This window comes from Primulina eburnea, chromosome 14 (genome assembly GCF_022965805.1).
Source record: "Primulina eburnea isolate SZY01 chromosome 14, ASM2296580v1, whole genome shotgun sequence".
Classification (NCBI taxonomy): Eukaryota; Viridiplantae; Streptophyta; class Magnoliopsida; order Lamiales; family Gesneriaceae; genus Primulina; species Primulina eburnea.
The window spans coordinates 29,755,917-29,769,353 of record NC_133114.1 but is presented as its reverse complement, the minus strand read 5'-3'; the positions used below and the strand labels follow the sequence as shown (position 1 = coordinate 29,769,353).

General features: G+C 41.6%; 1 protein-coding gene across 2 annotated transcripts; it reads left to right on the top strand.

The window, feature by feature from the left end:
* The first annotated feature begins 540 nt into the window (after nucleotides 1–540).
* LOC140811561 (probable galacturonosyltransferase 15) lies at nucleotides 541–13,196 on the top strand. 2 transcript variants are annotated; one of them, XM_073169515.1, is made up of 7 exons: nucleotides 541–713; nucleotides 911–1,270; nucleotides 1,378–1,421; nucleotides 2,676–2,856; nucleotides 11,481–12,059; nucleotides 12,161–12,463; nucleotides 12,645–13,196. In XM_073169515.1, the coding sequence occupies exons 4-7, from the start codon at nucleotides 2,803–2,805 to the stop codon at nucleotides 12,927–12,929; spliced, it is 1,221 nt and encodes a 406-aa protein (XP_073025616.1). In that variant the 5' UTR covers nucleotides 541–713; nucleotides 911–1,270; nucleotides 1,378–1,421; nucleotides 2,676–2,802; the 3' UTR covers nucleotides 12,930–13,196. The 2 variants fall into 2 exon arrangements, with proteins under 2 accessions (XP_073025616.1, XP_073025615.1); XM_073169514.1 differs by having other exon boundaries at nucleotides 2,671–2,856.
* Nucleotides 13,197–13,437: the final 241 nt, after the last annotated feature.

The window sequence follows — 13,437 nt, the reverse complement described above, 5'->3', positions numbered from 1 at the left end:
ATGATATTTTATCTATGTACATGGTGGTACGCTTACACATTGTTATTTTGCTAAAAGTTAAAATTAAACAAAATTTATAGATTATTGTGAAATGTAATGTTTTCGTGTTAAGATGATAAATGATATATAATATAAGTATGATAAATAAGTAATCACTTGTAATTCTTGAGATGAACAATAATATATAAACAACTAATATGTAATTTTTGCGCCAAACAATTAACACATTATATGCTTGTTAAATTACACGAGAGATATTTTACAAGAACAAAAATTATTGAGATTCGCGGGATACAACAATACAAATAGGAAAGAAACGAAAAAATTATTTCTTTTTAAAATGAAAAAGTAATTGTTTTATATGCTTTTATTTAATTAAAAAATACTCATGATATATATATATATATATATATATATATATATATATATATATATATATATATATATATATATATATATATATATATATATATATATATATATATATATATGCAATTAGTTTTCTTTTTTTTAAAAAAAAACGTAGCTAATGCCGAATTCTGACGTAGCTTAGTAGCGCGTGATCTCATCTTTTCTTTGACAAAAATTCAAGGCACACAGTAACAATGCAGACGGAGACTCGAATAAATTCATGGACATGATCTCTCTCGCACACGCAAATACTGATGCCGCTGGCATAAAGTTCAGTTCTCAGCTTTACTGAATTCCAAAAGGTAGTTTTGATTGCCGCAGTGCCTTTTTTCATAGATTCATGCACAACTAATAGTCCAGTTCCTAAACGAACTCTCTCTTTCTGTTGATTCCTGCTCTGGTGTTTGATTTGATAGGAATATGTTGGTTTTTGGATTAATTTGCTCCTTTTTTTGGTAAATCTCCACTGATGTTTATGCCGCGATGAAATTTTTCGCAGGTGCGAAGATTTTGGAGTTTTGATCGAGGAAATGGATCTGAAGCTGAGATTCGAAGTGCGATGGGCATCTTTATAGAGAAGGAGCAGGAATCATGTCTCGTAATATGAAGCTTTACATATCCACGACTGGGACTAAGAGAGTTGCGGCATACAGTGCCGCCGCAGAGGGAGCCGGCGTTGGAGGTACTCGGAGTGAGATGAAAGGGAAGAGTTCGCCATCGACTGCGTTCGGTCGCCGATTATACCGTCGGGCGGCGATTTTAACGGCGGTGCTGTTGTTTGGACTGGTGTTACCTTTACTCTTCATTAGAACTGCATTTCTAGTACTCGAATCCGCCTCTATTTGCTCCTCCTCCATCGGTATTTTAGGCTTTTCAATATCATCATCTTTCAATTCATCGATATAATCTTTAAATTTTACTTTTACTAGTTGGATGAAGTTTAACTGTGCGTACGTGATCATGTAGGGTGTATGACATTAAGGATTTTTGGCGGGAGCGATGCTGCTCTGGTAAGTCAAAAGTACTTCTTTTCGGCTAGATTAGGAAGATGCATATGCAAATTGCTGTGCATGAAATAGACCAAGTAAACCCAAATACTTACTTTTTACTGTGGTAGATATACAAAAGGCTCAAGATTATGGACAAATTACTAAAACAATATGAGGTGAGTGTAATAATTTCGCGATTGTCGGTATTTATTAGCCTTCAGGCGGTGTGTGCTTGGGTAAAAAAATTGGCCAGTTGCACTGCCAGCCGATTTGTTAGTTTAGCTTGATCTTATGTATTCCCTTTTCAACCTTCATTTGATAATATTGATATTATATATATCGAATAAATAAGTAAAAATGTAATGATACATGGGTTGTCTTTGAAGTGAGGTGAAATTAGTATTTTTATTGGCCCGAGTGTCCCTTTTTATTGCTCGGTGGGTTTGAAATGGTTGGGTGGTTGTCCAAATGAGATCAATTATCGGGATTTCGACTCATTTTATTATCAATTTTTCGAACGAATTTGTTACATAGAACATGTCCAATATGGTTTATATATAGTTTATAGGTTATTAAGTTAGTCCCGAGTTCATCAACCGTGCATTGGAAAGTAAAGTCGACGGGTTCACGTCATGATTTTATGAAAGAAAACATGAAAATGAGATTTAATAACTACTTTTTCTTGTTCGGTAATTAGTACAGTGGAAAATTTCGTGCTCTTCTTTTTATTTATGTAAATACCCGGACGTCACATCAGGTTTAAATTTGATCCCGATAAGGTTTCTTTCAATTTGATCATAATATTTAGAATTGACCCATAACTGACCTTTTTCGTCTGGCGTAATTTGGATATCTGAGAAAAAGTCCAGCTAATGAAATCAGTGGATGATCACATATTTTGACATCATATGTATAATGAAAAAATTTGTGAAAATGAAGATGATCTTTTATTAGATTTTAAAAAGGGAAAAAAAGATTTAGTTCGAGAAAGATTATCATTTATGTGTAGATAAAGGTACTTCGACTTTTCGCGAATGAGCTACTATGATAGAGAAACAAATGCGAAGAACTCTCCAACCCCGCTGAGGACATTCTGATGTGATTACATGCTGGGTTATCCAAATCTTGTTATCGAAACAGGAAGCCTGGATTTTAGGATCCGATGAATGTAAACTTTTAAAAAAAAATAAAGATTACACCAGCATAGTAGTTATGTTTTGCTTATGATTTTCTTTCTTTTGTTTTTTTGATTGTGGCACCGCTTAAAAAGCTCAGAGAAGAGCTGACAAGGGCTCTCTTGGAGGCAACCACTAGTAATGATGATTATGGGGGTGGAATCGGAATTGGAACAGTGGAGAGATCAAATATAATACCAGTTACATTCAAGGATCTAGTCGAGGACATGGCGTCCAATAAACAAGATATTAAAGCATTCGCTTTCAAGACCAAGGCCGTGGTAAGTTTACAAAATTAACTGCCATTTATTGCAGCCCCATCCTCCTATTGGCTTTTGCAATCACCTATTCTTGTGTTCTCTTTCACTTGACTACTACTCACGTTAATGTCCACTCTCATTATTAGTTTATTGGCTGTAGTCACTGTCGTGCCATTGTTAAGCTTAAGTGGCTCCCACATCTTTTTTTACCTGAAACTATAAAGGTATCACCCAAACCACTTGCTTCAGAGGGGGAAAATATCCTTACTGGGGGCCCGTACTATTTCTAAATATAGCCATTCACACATCTCACGACTTTTATGGATTATGAATATTATCTAAAATTAAAAATTAATATCAACACGCCATCTTTCACTTGTCTAAGAAATTCGTTGTTTTTAAGTTTTAACAATGTGTGAAAGTTGGTGTTTTCCGGCTAGGCAAAGTACTATGTTTGCACCGTTTACCATTTGATTCAAATCACTTTATTTTTGCATACTTTTCCTTCCGGTTTAGAGGTCCTTCAAAGTTCAAAGTAAAAGATGCTAAAGTACAGCATAATCCTCACCGTGGCCGTCTCGTCTCATAAAGACATGATGCTTGCATAGTTTGCTAGAGGAAACCAACCGTAAACGAAACAAACCAGTTATTTTACTTTCTAGGATGCACGACAGGAACAAAGATAAAACCTTATCGATCCCATGCATGAACCAATATTAAGTTTTAACATGTCATGTAATGATACAAAGGGATGGATTTGGGAATCCTTCGTGAGGACCACTCTTCCAAGAGAACATATAATTGGCGATTTTAAGTATCATCTGTGCTTTTCTGCGACAAGGTTAAGCCAGTATGTGTAGTGACCCGTTCCAGAATCACCTACTAATGAAGAACTAAGCATGCATTTAACTTAATTAATAATAATCAGAGATAACAGCGGAAATATGGCCGACGACAAAAGTTATACAACCCAATCAGAACAACTCAAAAATATATTCGGTACAACCATATCGAATAGAATAGTACTGAAAACTAAACCAACCACCTACTCACTGTCCTCCTCCTGCTCTTCCTGAGCCATCCAACCTGAGGCCTGCCCCATGGGAATGGGGTGTCCAAGATAAACAAAACCGAGGACGTGAGCGATAAGAACGCCCAGTACAAAAGCATGAGTATACAAGCCTATATGAAATGCACATGCTATGATATGATACCAGGGTAGTCAAGAAACAGGAGTAACAAAGGATCTCAAAATGCTCAGTCTAGAGGCGCCAAGTGGATAGTGCCGCGCGGTACTCCTCTGGGTCACTGCATCCACTACAAGAACAGACGTGGACCTAAAATGTCCCGGATCACCGAAGCCCTCCGGACCCGTCGGCCACTGTGTACTCTCGGTGTCCATGCGTCCACAAGACAAGGCATGGCTGAGCGGCCCCACAAGATATAGCTTATCTCGAAAGAGATACAGCTCAACAGTAAAGACTATCTCGAAGGAGATACAGCTCAACATGAAATGCAACATGCATCATAAAACGTGACATAATAGCATGCATCATATGACATATACCAATGCACCACATAATCATGCAACACATATAAGGATGTATACTCGACCAGGATATCTCGGATAGTACTTTCGTACCTCTATCACAGCAAGCCTAGCCTTACGCAACACCGCTAATCAGGTCTAGAACAAGCCTACGCATCAAAAGCATACCCAATGAATAATACTACCATGCTCGACTAGCAAAACCAGTACTACCAAAGGTTTAGGGTTTACCTTCGTCCGTCGACAGCCCTTTGATGTCGATTGCCTCGTAACTCAGGCGTCACTACGCTATTAATCCTGGCAGCTCTTGGCTAACGCTCGACCGACAAACTAACCCTAGAAACCTTCCAAACCTCTCAAAATGAGACACAACTACAAGAATTGACAATACAAAATGAGGAAATCCGAGCACTATTTATAGGCTATGTTCGGATCCACCGAACCCACTTCGGAACGTCCGAACTCCCACGTGTCCATCGGCTCTTGACACCTCATGATCGGATCCACCGAACCTACACTTCGGATCATCCGAACTTGCATGCAAACTGACGTGTCGATCAACTCTTGACACCTCATGATCGGATCCACCGAACCCACTTCGGATCGTCCGAACTCTTCGGTGCTACCGAACCATCTTCGGTCCGTCCGATCATGACCACGGTCAAAATTACACATTAAACCTTCTTAATCACCATTAATCCGTTAATTACCCAATTTGGAATTCGGGCTACTACATTCTTCCCCCCTTAAAAGATTTCGTCCTCGAAATCAGGCTTAGAGGATGAACAAAACGAAATAACAACATCGTTATTACATCTCAATTGTTGTTGAATACAACTGATATTTCGATTATAACTGAAAACACAAACATATACAAAGCATAACTCAAAAGAGCTCTGGATGCTCCGAACGCATACGACTCTCTAGCTCCCAAGTGGCTTCTTCAATGCCTCTGCGCTGCCACTGAACTAAGACAAGAGGAATGATCTTATTCCGCAACACCTTGTCTTTGCGATCGAGGATCCGCACTGGTCGTTCCACGTAAGACAAATCTGAATTTAGTTGAACTTCAGAGGGATGCAAAATGTGAGACTCATCTGCTACGTATCGTCTCAACAAAGATACGTGGAACACATCGTGAATACTTGATAGGTACGGCGGCAATGCAAGTCTGTAAGCCAAATCTCCCACGCTTTCCAATATTTCAAATGGACCAATAAATCTCGGAGACAGCTTACCCTTGAGACCAAATCTCAAAATCCTGCGAAAAGGCGAAACTCGGAGAAACACTTTCTCACCTGGCTGAAAATAAAGAGGTCGCCGCTTGGTGTTCGCATAACTAGCATGTCGATCCTGAGCGATCTTAATCCGTTTCTTGATTACTGCAACCTTATCAATAGCCTGCTGGACTAACTCCGGTCCCTCAACATGTTATCCCCAACTTCGTCCCAGAATAATGGAGTACGACAACGTCGCCCATACAACGCCTCAAATGGTGCCATACCAATACTACGATGATAGCTGTTGTTGTACGCGAACTCAATCAAAGGCAAATGATCCTGCCAAGCGGTTCCGAAATCCATCACACAAGCTCGCATCATATCCTCAAGTGTACGGATAGTCCTCTCCGTCTGACCGTCGGTCTCTGGATGATAAGCTGTACTTAAACTTAGGGACGTACCCAATACCGCCTGGAAACTACCCCAAAATCGTGAGGTAAAACGAGGATCTCTGTCACTGACAATACTAACTGGCACCCCATGCAAACGTACAATCTCTTGAATGTACAATCGAGCCATACGATCGAAAGTGAAATCACGGTTATATGGCAGAAAATGAGCAGACTTGGTGAGTCGATCCACCACTACCCAAATAGCATCACTATTCCTCGAAGACAATGGTAAGTGAGTAATGAAGTCCATCGCGATATGCTCCCACTTCCATTCGGGAATAGGTAAGTTCAACAATAATCCTCCCGGTCGACGGTGCTCTGCCTTAACCTGCTGACAAACAAGACACTTGGAAACAAACTGATAAACGCTGCGCTTCATCCCTTTCCACCAAAATCGTGTCCTCAAATCTTTATACATCTTGTTGCTTCCTGGATGGACACTCAACTTGCTTCGATGAGCCTGAGCCAAGATCTCTTCCCTCAAAGTATCATCCTCTGGTACCACAACCCGATTAGACAAACACAGAAGACCATTAGACTGATAATGGAAATTGCTATCTCCACCAACTAACCGAGCTAATCTCTGAGTCTTGAGATCAGACATCTGAGCATCTCGAATCCGAGCGAACAAAGCTGGCTCAGATAAAATGGTAGCAACACGAATGCTCTCCATACCTTTCCGATGTTTGAAATTAAATCCCAATGAACAACAATCCTGGATAGTACTAATCATAGCACTGGTCTGAAGTGCAGAGACTCTCACCTTGCGACTAAGAGCATCGGCTGTGAGATTCGCAGAGCCTGGATGGTATTTGATCTCGCAGTCATAATCTTTCAGTAGATCCATCCAACGACGTTGTCTCATGTTCAACTCAGCCTGAGTGAACAGATACTTCAGACTCTTATGATCAGTAAAGATTTCAAACTTAACCCCGTACAAATAATGACGCCAGATCTTTAGCGCAAACACAATAGCAGCTAATTCTAGATCATGAATAGGGTACTTCTCCTCGTGAGGTTTTAACTGCCTGGATGCGTAAGCGATCACATGACCATTCTGCGTCAACACACACCCTAATCCTTGAAAAGAGGCATCGGTGTAAACACTGAAACCATCAGATCCTGACGGTAATGCCAAAACAGGTGCAGAAGTCAGAAGTCGACGAAGCTCTCTGAAACTATCTTCGCACTCAGATGACCACTCAAATGGAGCATCCTTCCGAGTAAGCTGCGTCAATGGTCTAGCTACCTGAGAGAAATTCACGATGAAGCGACGATAATACCCTGCCAGACCTAGAAAACTACGGATCTCAGCCACCGTCGTAGGACGTGACCAATTCAGCACTGCTTCAATCTTGCTGGGATCCACAGAAATTCCTTCCTTGGAAATCACATGACCAAGGAATACTACACGATCAATCCAGAACTCGCACTTACTCAGCTTAGCATACAATTGCTTCTCGCGAAAAATCTGCAACACAATCCTCAAGTGCTGGATATGCTCTTCCACACTGTGAGAATAAATCAAGATATCGTCGATGAAAACCACAACAAACTGATCTAGAAAATCCCGAAAGACTCGATTCATCAGATCCATGAACACCGCTGGCGCATTCGTCAATCCAAATGGCATAACTAGAAACTCGTAATGCCCATATCGAGTACGAAATGCAGTCTTGGAAATATCATCATCTCTAACTCTCATCTGATGATAACCCGATCGCAAGTCAATCTTGGAGTAAACAGAGGTACCCTGGAGCTGATCGAACAAATCATCGATACGAGGTAATGGATACTTGTTTTTTGATCGTCACACGATTCAGCTGGCGATAATCAATGCACAATCGCATAGATCCATCTTTCTTCTTGACAAACAATACTGGAGCTCCCCAAGGTGAAACACTCGGGCGAATATAACCTTTATCAAGAAGATCCTGCAATTGCTGCTTCAATTCTCTCATCTCTGACGGAGCAAGACGATAGGGGGCACGAGAAATCGGTGCAGTCCCTGGCATTAACTCAATGCCAAATTCCACCTCTCTAACCGGAGGAAAACCAGGAATCTCATCTGGGAAAACATCAGGAAATTCACAAACCACTGGAATATCCTCTATACCAACACTACCTGTGGATGAATCAATCGCATAGATGAGGTAGCCTTCCCCGCCCGACTCTAAAGCACGACAGGCTTTCAGAGCAGATACCACTGGCATCGGAGGTCGCGCTCCCTCACCATAGAAAAACCAACTAGAGCTCTCAGTCGTACGAAACTGAACAAGCTTCTGGTAACAATCCACGGTAGCTCGGTAAGTAGTCAATAGGTCTATACCTAGAATACAATCAAAATCTTCCATCTCCAGGATCATAAGATTCGCAATCAATTCGTTACCCTCAAAATCTAAGGGACAACCCATCACTAGACGCTTTGCTAACACCGAATGACCCATCGGGGTAGAAACGGAAAGAATGACGTCTAGAGAAACATACGGTAACTTATGACGCTTAACAAATCGTGCAGAAATGAATGAATGTGATGCTCCGGTATCAATAAGAACAAAAGCAGGAATACCGCATAAACGAAAAGTACCTGCTATGACTCTCTCCGTTTCATCTGCAGCCTGATCCTGGTTCAGCGCAAAAACCTGACCTTGGGCACGAGGTCGAAGATTTGAACTACCCACTGCCTGACCCTGCCTCCTCTGCTGAACAGTCGTCTGAGATCCGGAACCAGATCCTGCTCCACCTCGCAACTGAGGACAATTCTTCTTGAGATGACCCATCTCTCCGCACTGAAAACAAGCTCCCGCGACTGATCGGCATTGCTCCGATGGATGGTTCTTCCCACAATGCACACAAGAAACCTTCTTCTTACCAAAGCGGAAAACACCGCTAGACCGTGATCCAGATCCAGAAGAAGAAGAACCAGATTTCTTGAAAGACTGAGATCGAGGGCTCAAAGTACTCGGAGGTCTAGAAGAAAGAATAGCTCTACCACGCTGGAGACTGATCTCTGCTTGGCGACACCGGTTCACTAACCCATCATACGAAGTAGGATTATCACAGACAGTGACTCGATCAAAAATCTCCTGGTTAAGACCCTGGAGGAAATGGTCATACTTGGCCTCAGAACTGCCACTGATATGAGGAGCAAAAGGTAACAACTCAAAGAACTTCTGCTGATATTCATCAACAGACATACTCCCCTGCTTAAGATTCAGGAGCTCAATCGTCTTTGCCTGGCGAAGGGCTGGAGGAAAATACAGCTGCATGAAAGCTGCACGGAAATCGGCCCAAGTCACCCTACCCTGGGACTGGACTATCGGCGCAGAAGTCGATCGCCACCACTTGCGCGCACGGCCCTCGAGAAGAAAACTAAGGGTCTCCATCCTCTGCTCCTCGGTGCACTGGAATGCACGGAAACAACTCTCCATGCGCTCTAACCAATCCTCAGCATCATCGGGAGTCTCACCGCCGACTAAAGGCTTAGGCCCCATCTGAATGAAACGGTGCAAATCAAAACGCCTAGGACCATCCTGACGATGACGATGTTCACGATGACGCCTACGATCGTCCTGGTCACCCCAACGACCTACACTTCCCTGACTACTCTCATCACCAAAGTGGTCAGCCATCGCTACAAGATAGAATGGGGAAAATGGTAAAATAGTCAACGAAAATCCCAAAACAGAATCTATATCCCAAAATCGTAACCTGGCTCTGATACCATAAATGTAGTGACCCGTTCCAGAATCACCTACTAATGAAGAACTAAGCATGCATTTAACTTAATTAATAATAATCAGAGATAACAGCGGAAATATGGCCGACGACAAAAGTTATACAACCCAATCAGAACAACTCAAAAATATATTCGGTACAACCATATCGAATAGAATAGTACTGAAAACTAAACCAACCAGCTACTCACTGTCCTCCTCCTGCTCTTCCTGAGCCATCCAACCTGAGGCCTGCCCCATGGGAATGGGGTGTCCAAGATAAACAAAACCGAGGACGTGAGCGATAAGAACGCCCAGTACAAAAGCATGAGTATACAAGCCTATATGAAATGCACATGCTATGATATGATACCAGGGTAGTCAAGAAACAGGAGTAACAAAGGATCTCAAAATGCTCAGTCTAGAGGCGCCAAGTGGATAGTGCCGCGCGGTACTCCTCTGGGTCACTGCATCCACTACAAGAACAGACGTGGACCTAAAATGTCCCGGATCACCGAAGCCCTCCGGACCCGTCGACCACTGTGTACTCTCGGTGTCCATGCGTCCACAAGACAAGACAGGGCTGAGCGGCCCCACAAGATATAGCTTATCTCGAAAGAGATACAGCTCAACAGTAAAGGCTATCTCGAAGGAGATACGGCTCAACATGAAATGCAACATGCATCATAAAACGTGACATAATAGCATGCATCATATGACATATATCAATGCACCACATAATCATGCAACACATATAAGGATGTATACTCGACCAGGATATCTCGGATAGTACTTTCGTACCTCTATCACAGCAAGCCTAGCCTTACGCAACACCGCTAATCAGGTCTAGAACAAGCCTACGCATCAAAAGCATACCCAATGAATAATACTACCATGCTCGACTAGCAAAACCAGTACTACCAAAGGTTTAGGGTTTATCTTCGTCCGTCGACAGCCCTTTGATGTCGATTGCCTCGTAACTCAGGCGTCACTACGCTACTAATCCTGGCAGCTCTTGGCTAACGCTCGACCGACAAACTAACCCTAGAAACCTTCCAAACCTCTCAAAATGAGACACAACTACAAGAATTGACAATACAAAATGAGGAAATCCGAGCACTATTTATAGGCTATGTTCGGATCCACCGAACCCACTTCGGAACGTCCGAACTCCCACGTGTCCATCGGCTCTTGACACCTCATGATCGGATCCACCGAACCTACACTTCGGATCATCCGAACTTGCATGCAAACTGACGTGTCGATCAACTCTTGACACCTCATGATCGGATCCACCGAACCCACTTCGGATCGTCCGAACTCTTCGGTGCTACCGAACCATCTTCGGTCCGTCCGATCATGACCACGGTCAAAATTACACATTAAACCTTCTTAATCACCATTAATCCGTTAATTACCCAATTTGGAATTCGGACTACTACAGTATGAGCGATGAAAAACCGACAACAGTACTGCTCGAACAATTAGGCCTTGCAAGGTCACAAGGACATGATATATTATTAGATGAAGCCTGAACCACCACCTCTTCAATTACTGATGAAGTCTTTAATATGTAGATAAACATATGTTTTATGATGTGATCTTATATGTTAATAAAAAGAAACATTTCTTAAGGTATGTGTTCACATATGTAATCATTGCCTCAAATCACAATCAAATGACCTTCACTGAACTTGTGTTTGTGCAGATTGAGAAGATGGAACACATGGTTAAAACAGCAAAATGGCAGGAGTCTTTTTACTGGCATTTAGCTGCTCATGGAGTTCCCAACAGCATGCACTGCCTTTCTCTTAAGTTGACTGAAGAGTATGCGATAAATGCAGTGGCTCGTTCTCGTTTACCTTTGCCTCAATATGTTCACCGCCTCGCCGATGCTTCATTTCAACATGTTGTTCTTCTAACTGACAATGTCCTGGCTGCATCTGTTGTAATCTCCTCTACCATTAAAACTTCCGTCAATCCCAAAAACTTGGTATTTCATGTGATTACCGATAAGAAAACATACACTTCAATGCATGCATGGTTTGCAATGAACACAATAGATTCTGCTGTCATTGAAGTCAAGGGCTTGCATCAATACGAGTGGTCTCATGAAGTAAATGTCGGGATTAAGGAGGTGTTCGAAATTCATCACCAGATCGTGAAGTATAATTCGATAAATCTAAAGGAAGGCTTTAATGACAAAGAAGATTGTGATCACAAACTAGGTGTCCTAAGCCCCAGCGGCTTTTCACTTTTGAATCACCTCCGCATTTATCTCCCTGAGGTAAATACTTAGAATCTACTAGCTTGGACTGATTATGACAATGCATCATCCTTGTGAATGAATTAAAATTCATTTGGTGTTCGATTTTCATTATCTCGCAGCTGTTCCCAGATCTCGACAAGGTCGTGCTATTGGATGATGATATTGTTGCGCAACATGACTTATCATCTCTATGGGACTTGGACCTCAATGACAAGGTTGTAGGTGCAGTTGTAGATTCATGGTGCGGACGTGACTGCTGTCCAGGAAGAAAATACAAGGATTACTTCAATTTTACAGATCCTATCATAATATCTAGCATGGATCCAGATAATTGTGGATGGCAATACGGGATGGCTATCTTTGACCTCAAAAAATGGAGGAAGACTAACATCACTGCAGTGTATCACCAATGGCTCAAACTTGTGAGTATCTCTTCCTCTGATGGTGATCTCAATAATTAAGTTTATTCATCGATTGGTTTCCCACATTCAGAGTGGTTGATGAATCAATAAAATATTTAGAAGTATACGAGCATATAAATTGTTTTTCCCTAACCGGAAAGCTACTTACAGCTATTTCATTGTTCTTTCACATGTTTTGTAGAACCTAAATTCTGGTTTTATACTATGGCATCCTGGAGCACTTCCTCCCGCTTTGATTGCATTCAAAAACCATGTGCATCAGATTGATTCGTCATGGCAACTGGCTGGTCTGGGTTATCGCTTCCCCCAAGTTGATAAACAGATGTCAGAAGCAGCAGCAGTTATACACTTTAGCGGGCCTGCAAAGCCATGGCTCGAAATTGCGTCCCCTGAGGTAAGACACCTTTGGACCAGGCATGTAAATTTTTCAAACGAATGTATAAGAAGATGTGGAATAGCAGGCTAAAGGGATAAAGTTATATCCCGTAGCACAATTTATAGTTACTTATTACTGTTTTAGGCCATGGAGCATCCTCTATGACAGAGGGAAGTAGGTTTAGCCTTCAGTCTCGTCACAGGCCATGCTCCCTAGCTTGTTGATAAGTAACGATATAGAAGAAGGTAGACGAAATATATTTACACGCAAAATCCATATATTAAACACAGTTTTTTGAATGGCATATTCGATGCATATTTGTATTTTTTCCCTTGAATAAAAGATATATTCTCACTATCCTTGGATACTTGTTTTATTTTGCTTGTGTTTGCTCACAATTGATGCCCTGTTTCATTTTTCATGACTTTGCATTTGCTTGGATAACATTGCAATTTAGTCTTTAATTTGGCGCCGTACTTCAATAGCTAGCTAGCTAAGGTCGAAAACAAAGGCTACGCTTGGCTTGAGAATGTGTTGAAGAAAGTGTTTTTAAAGAAATCAAGGCAGCTAAGATGACATTTTTACTTGGAACATGAAA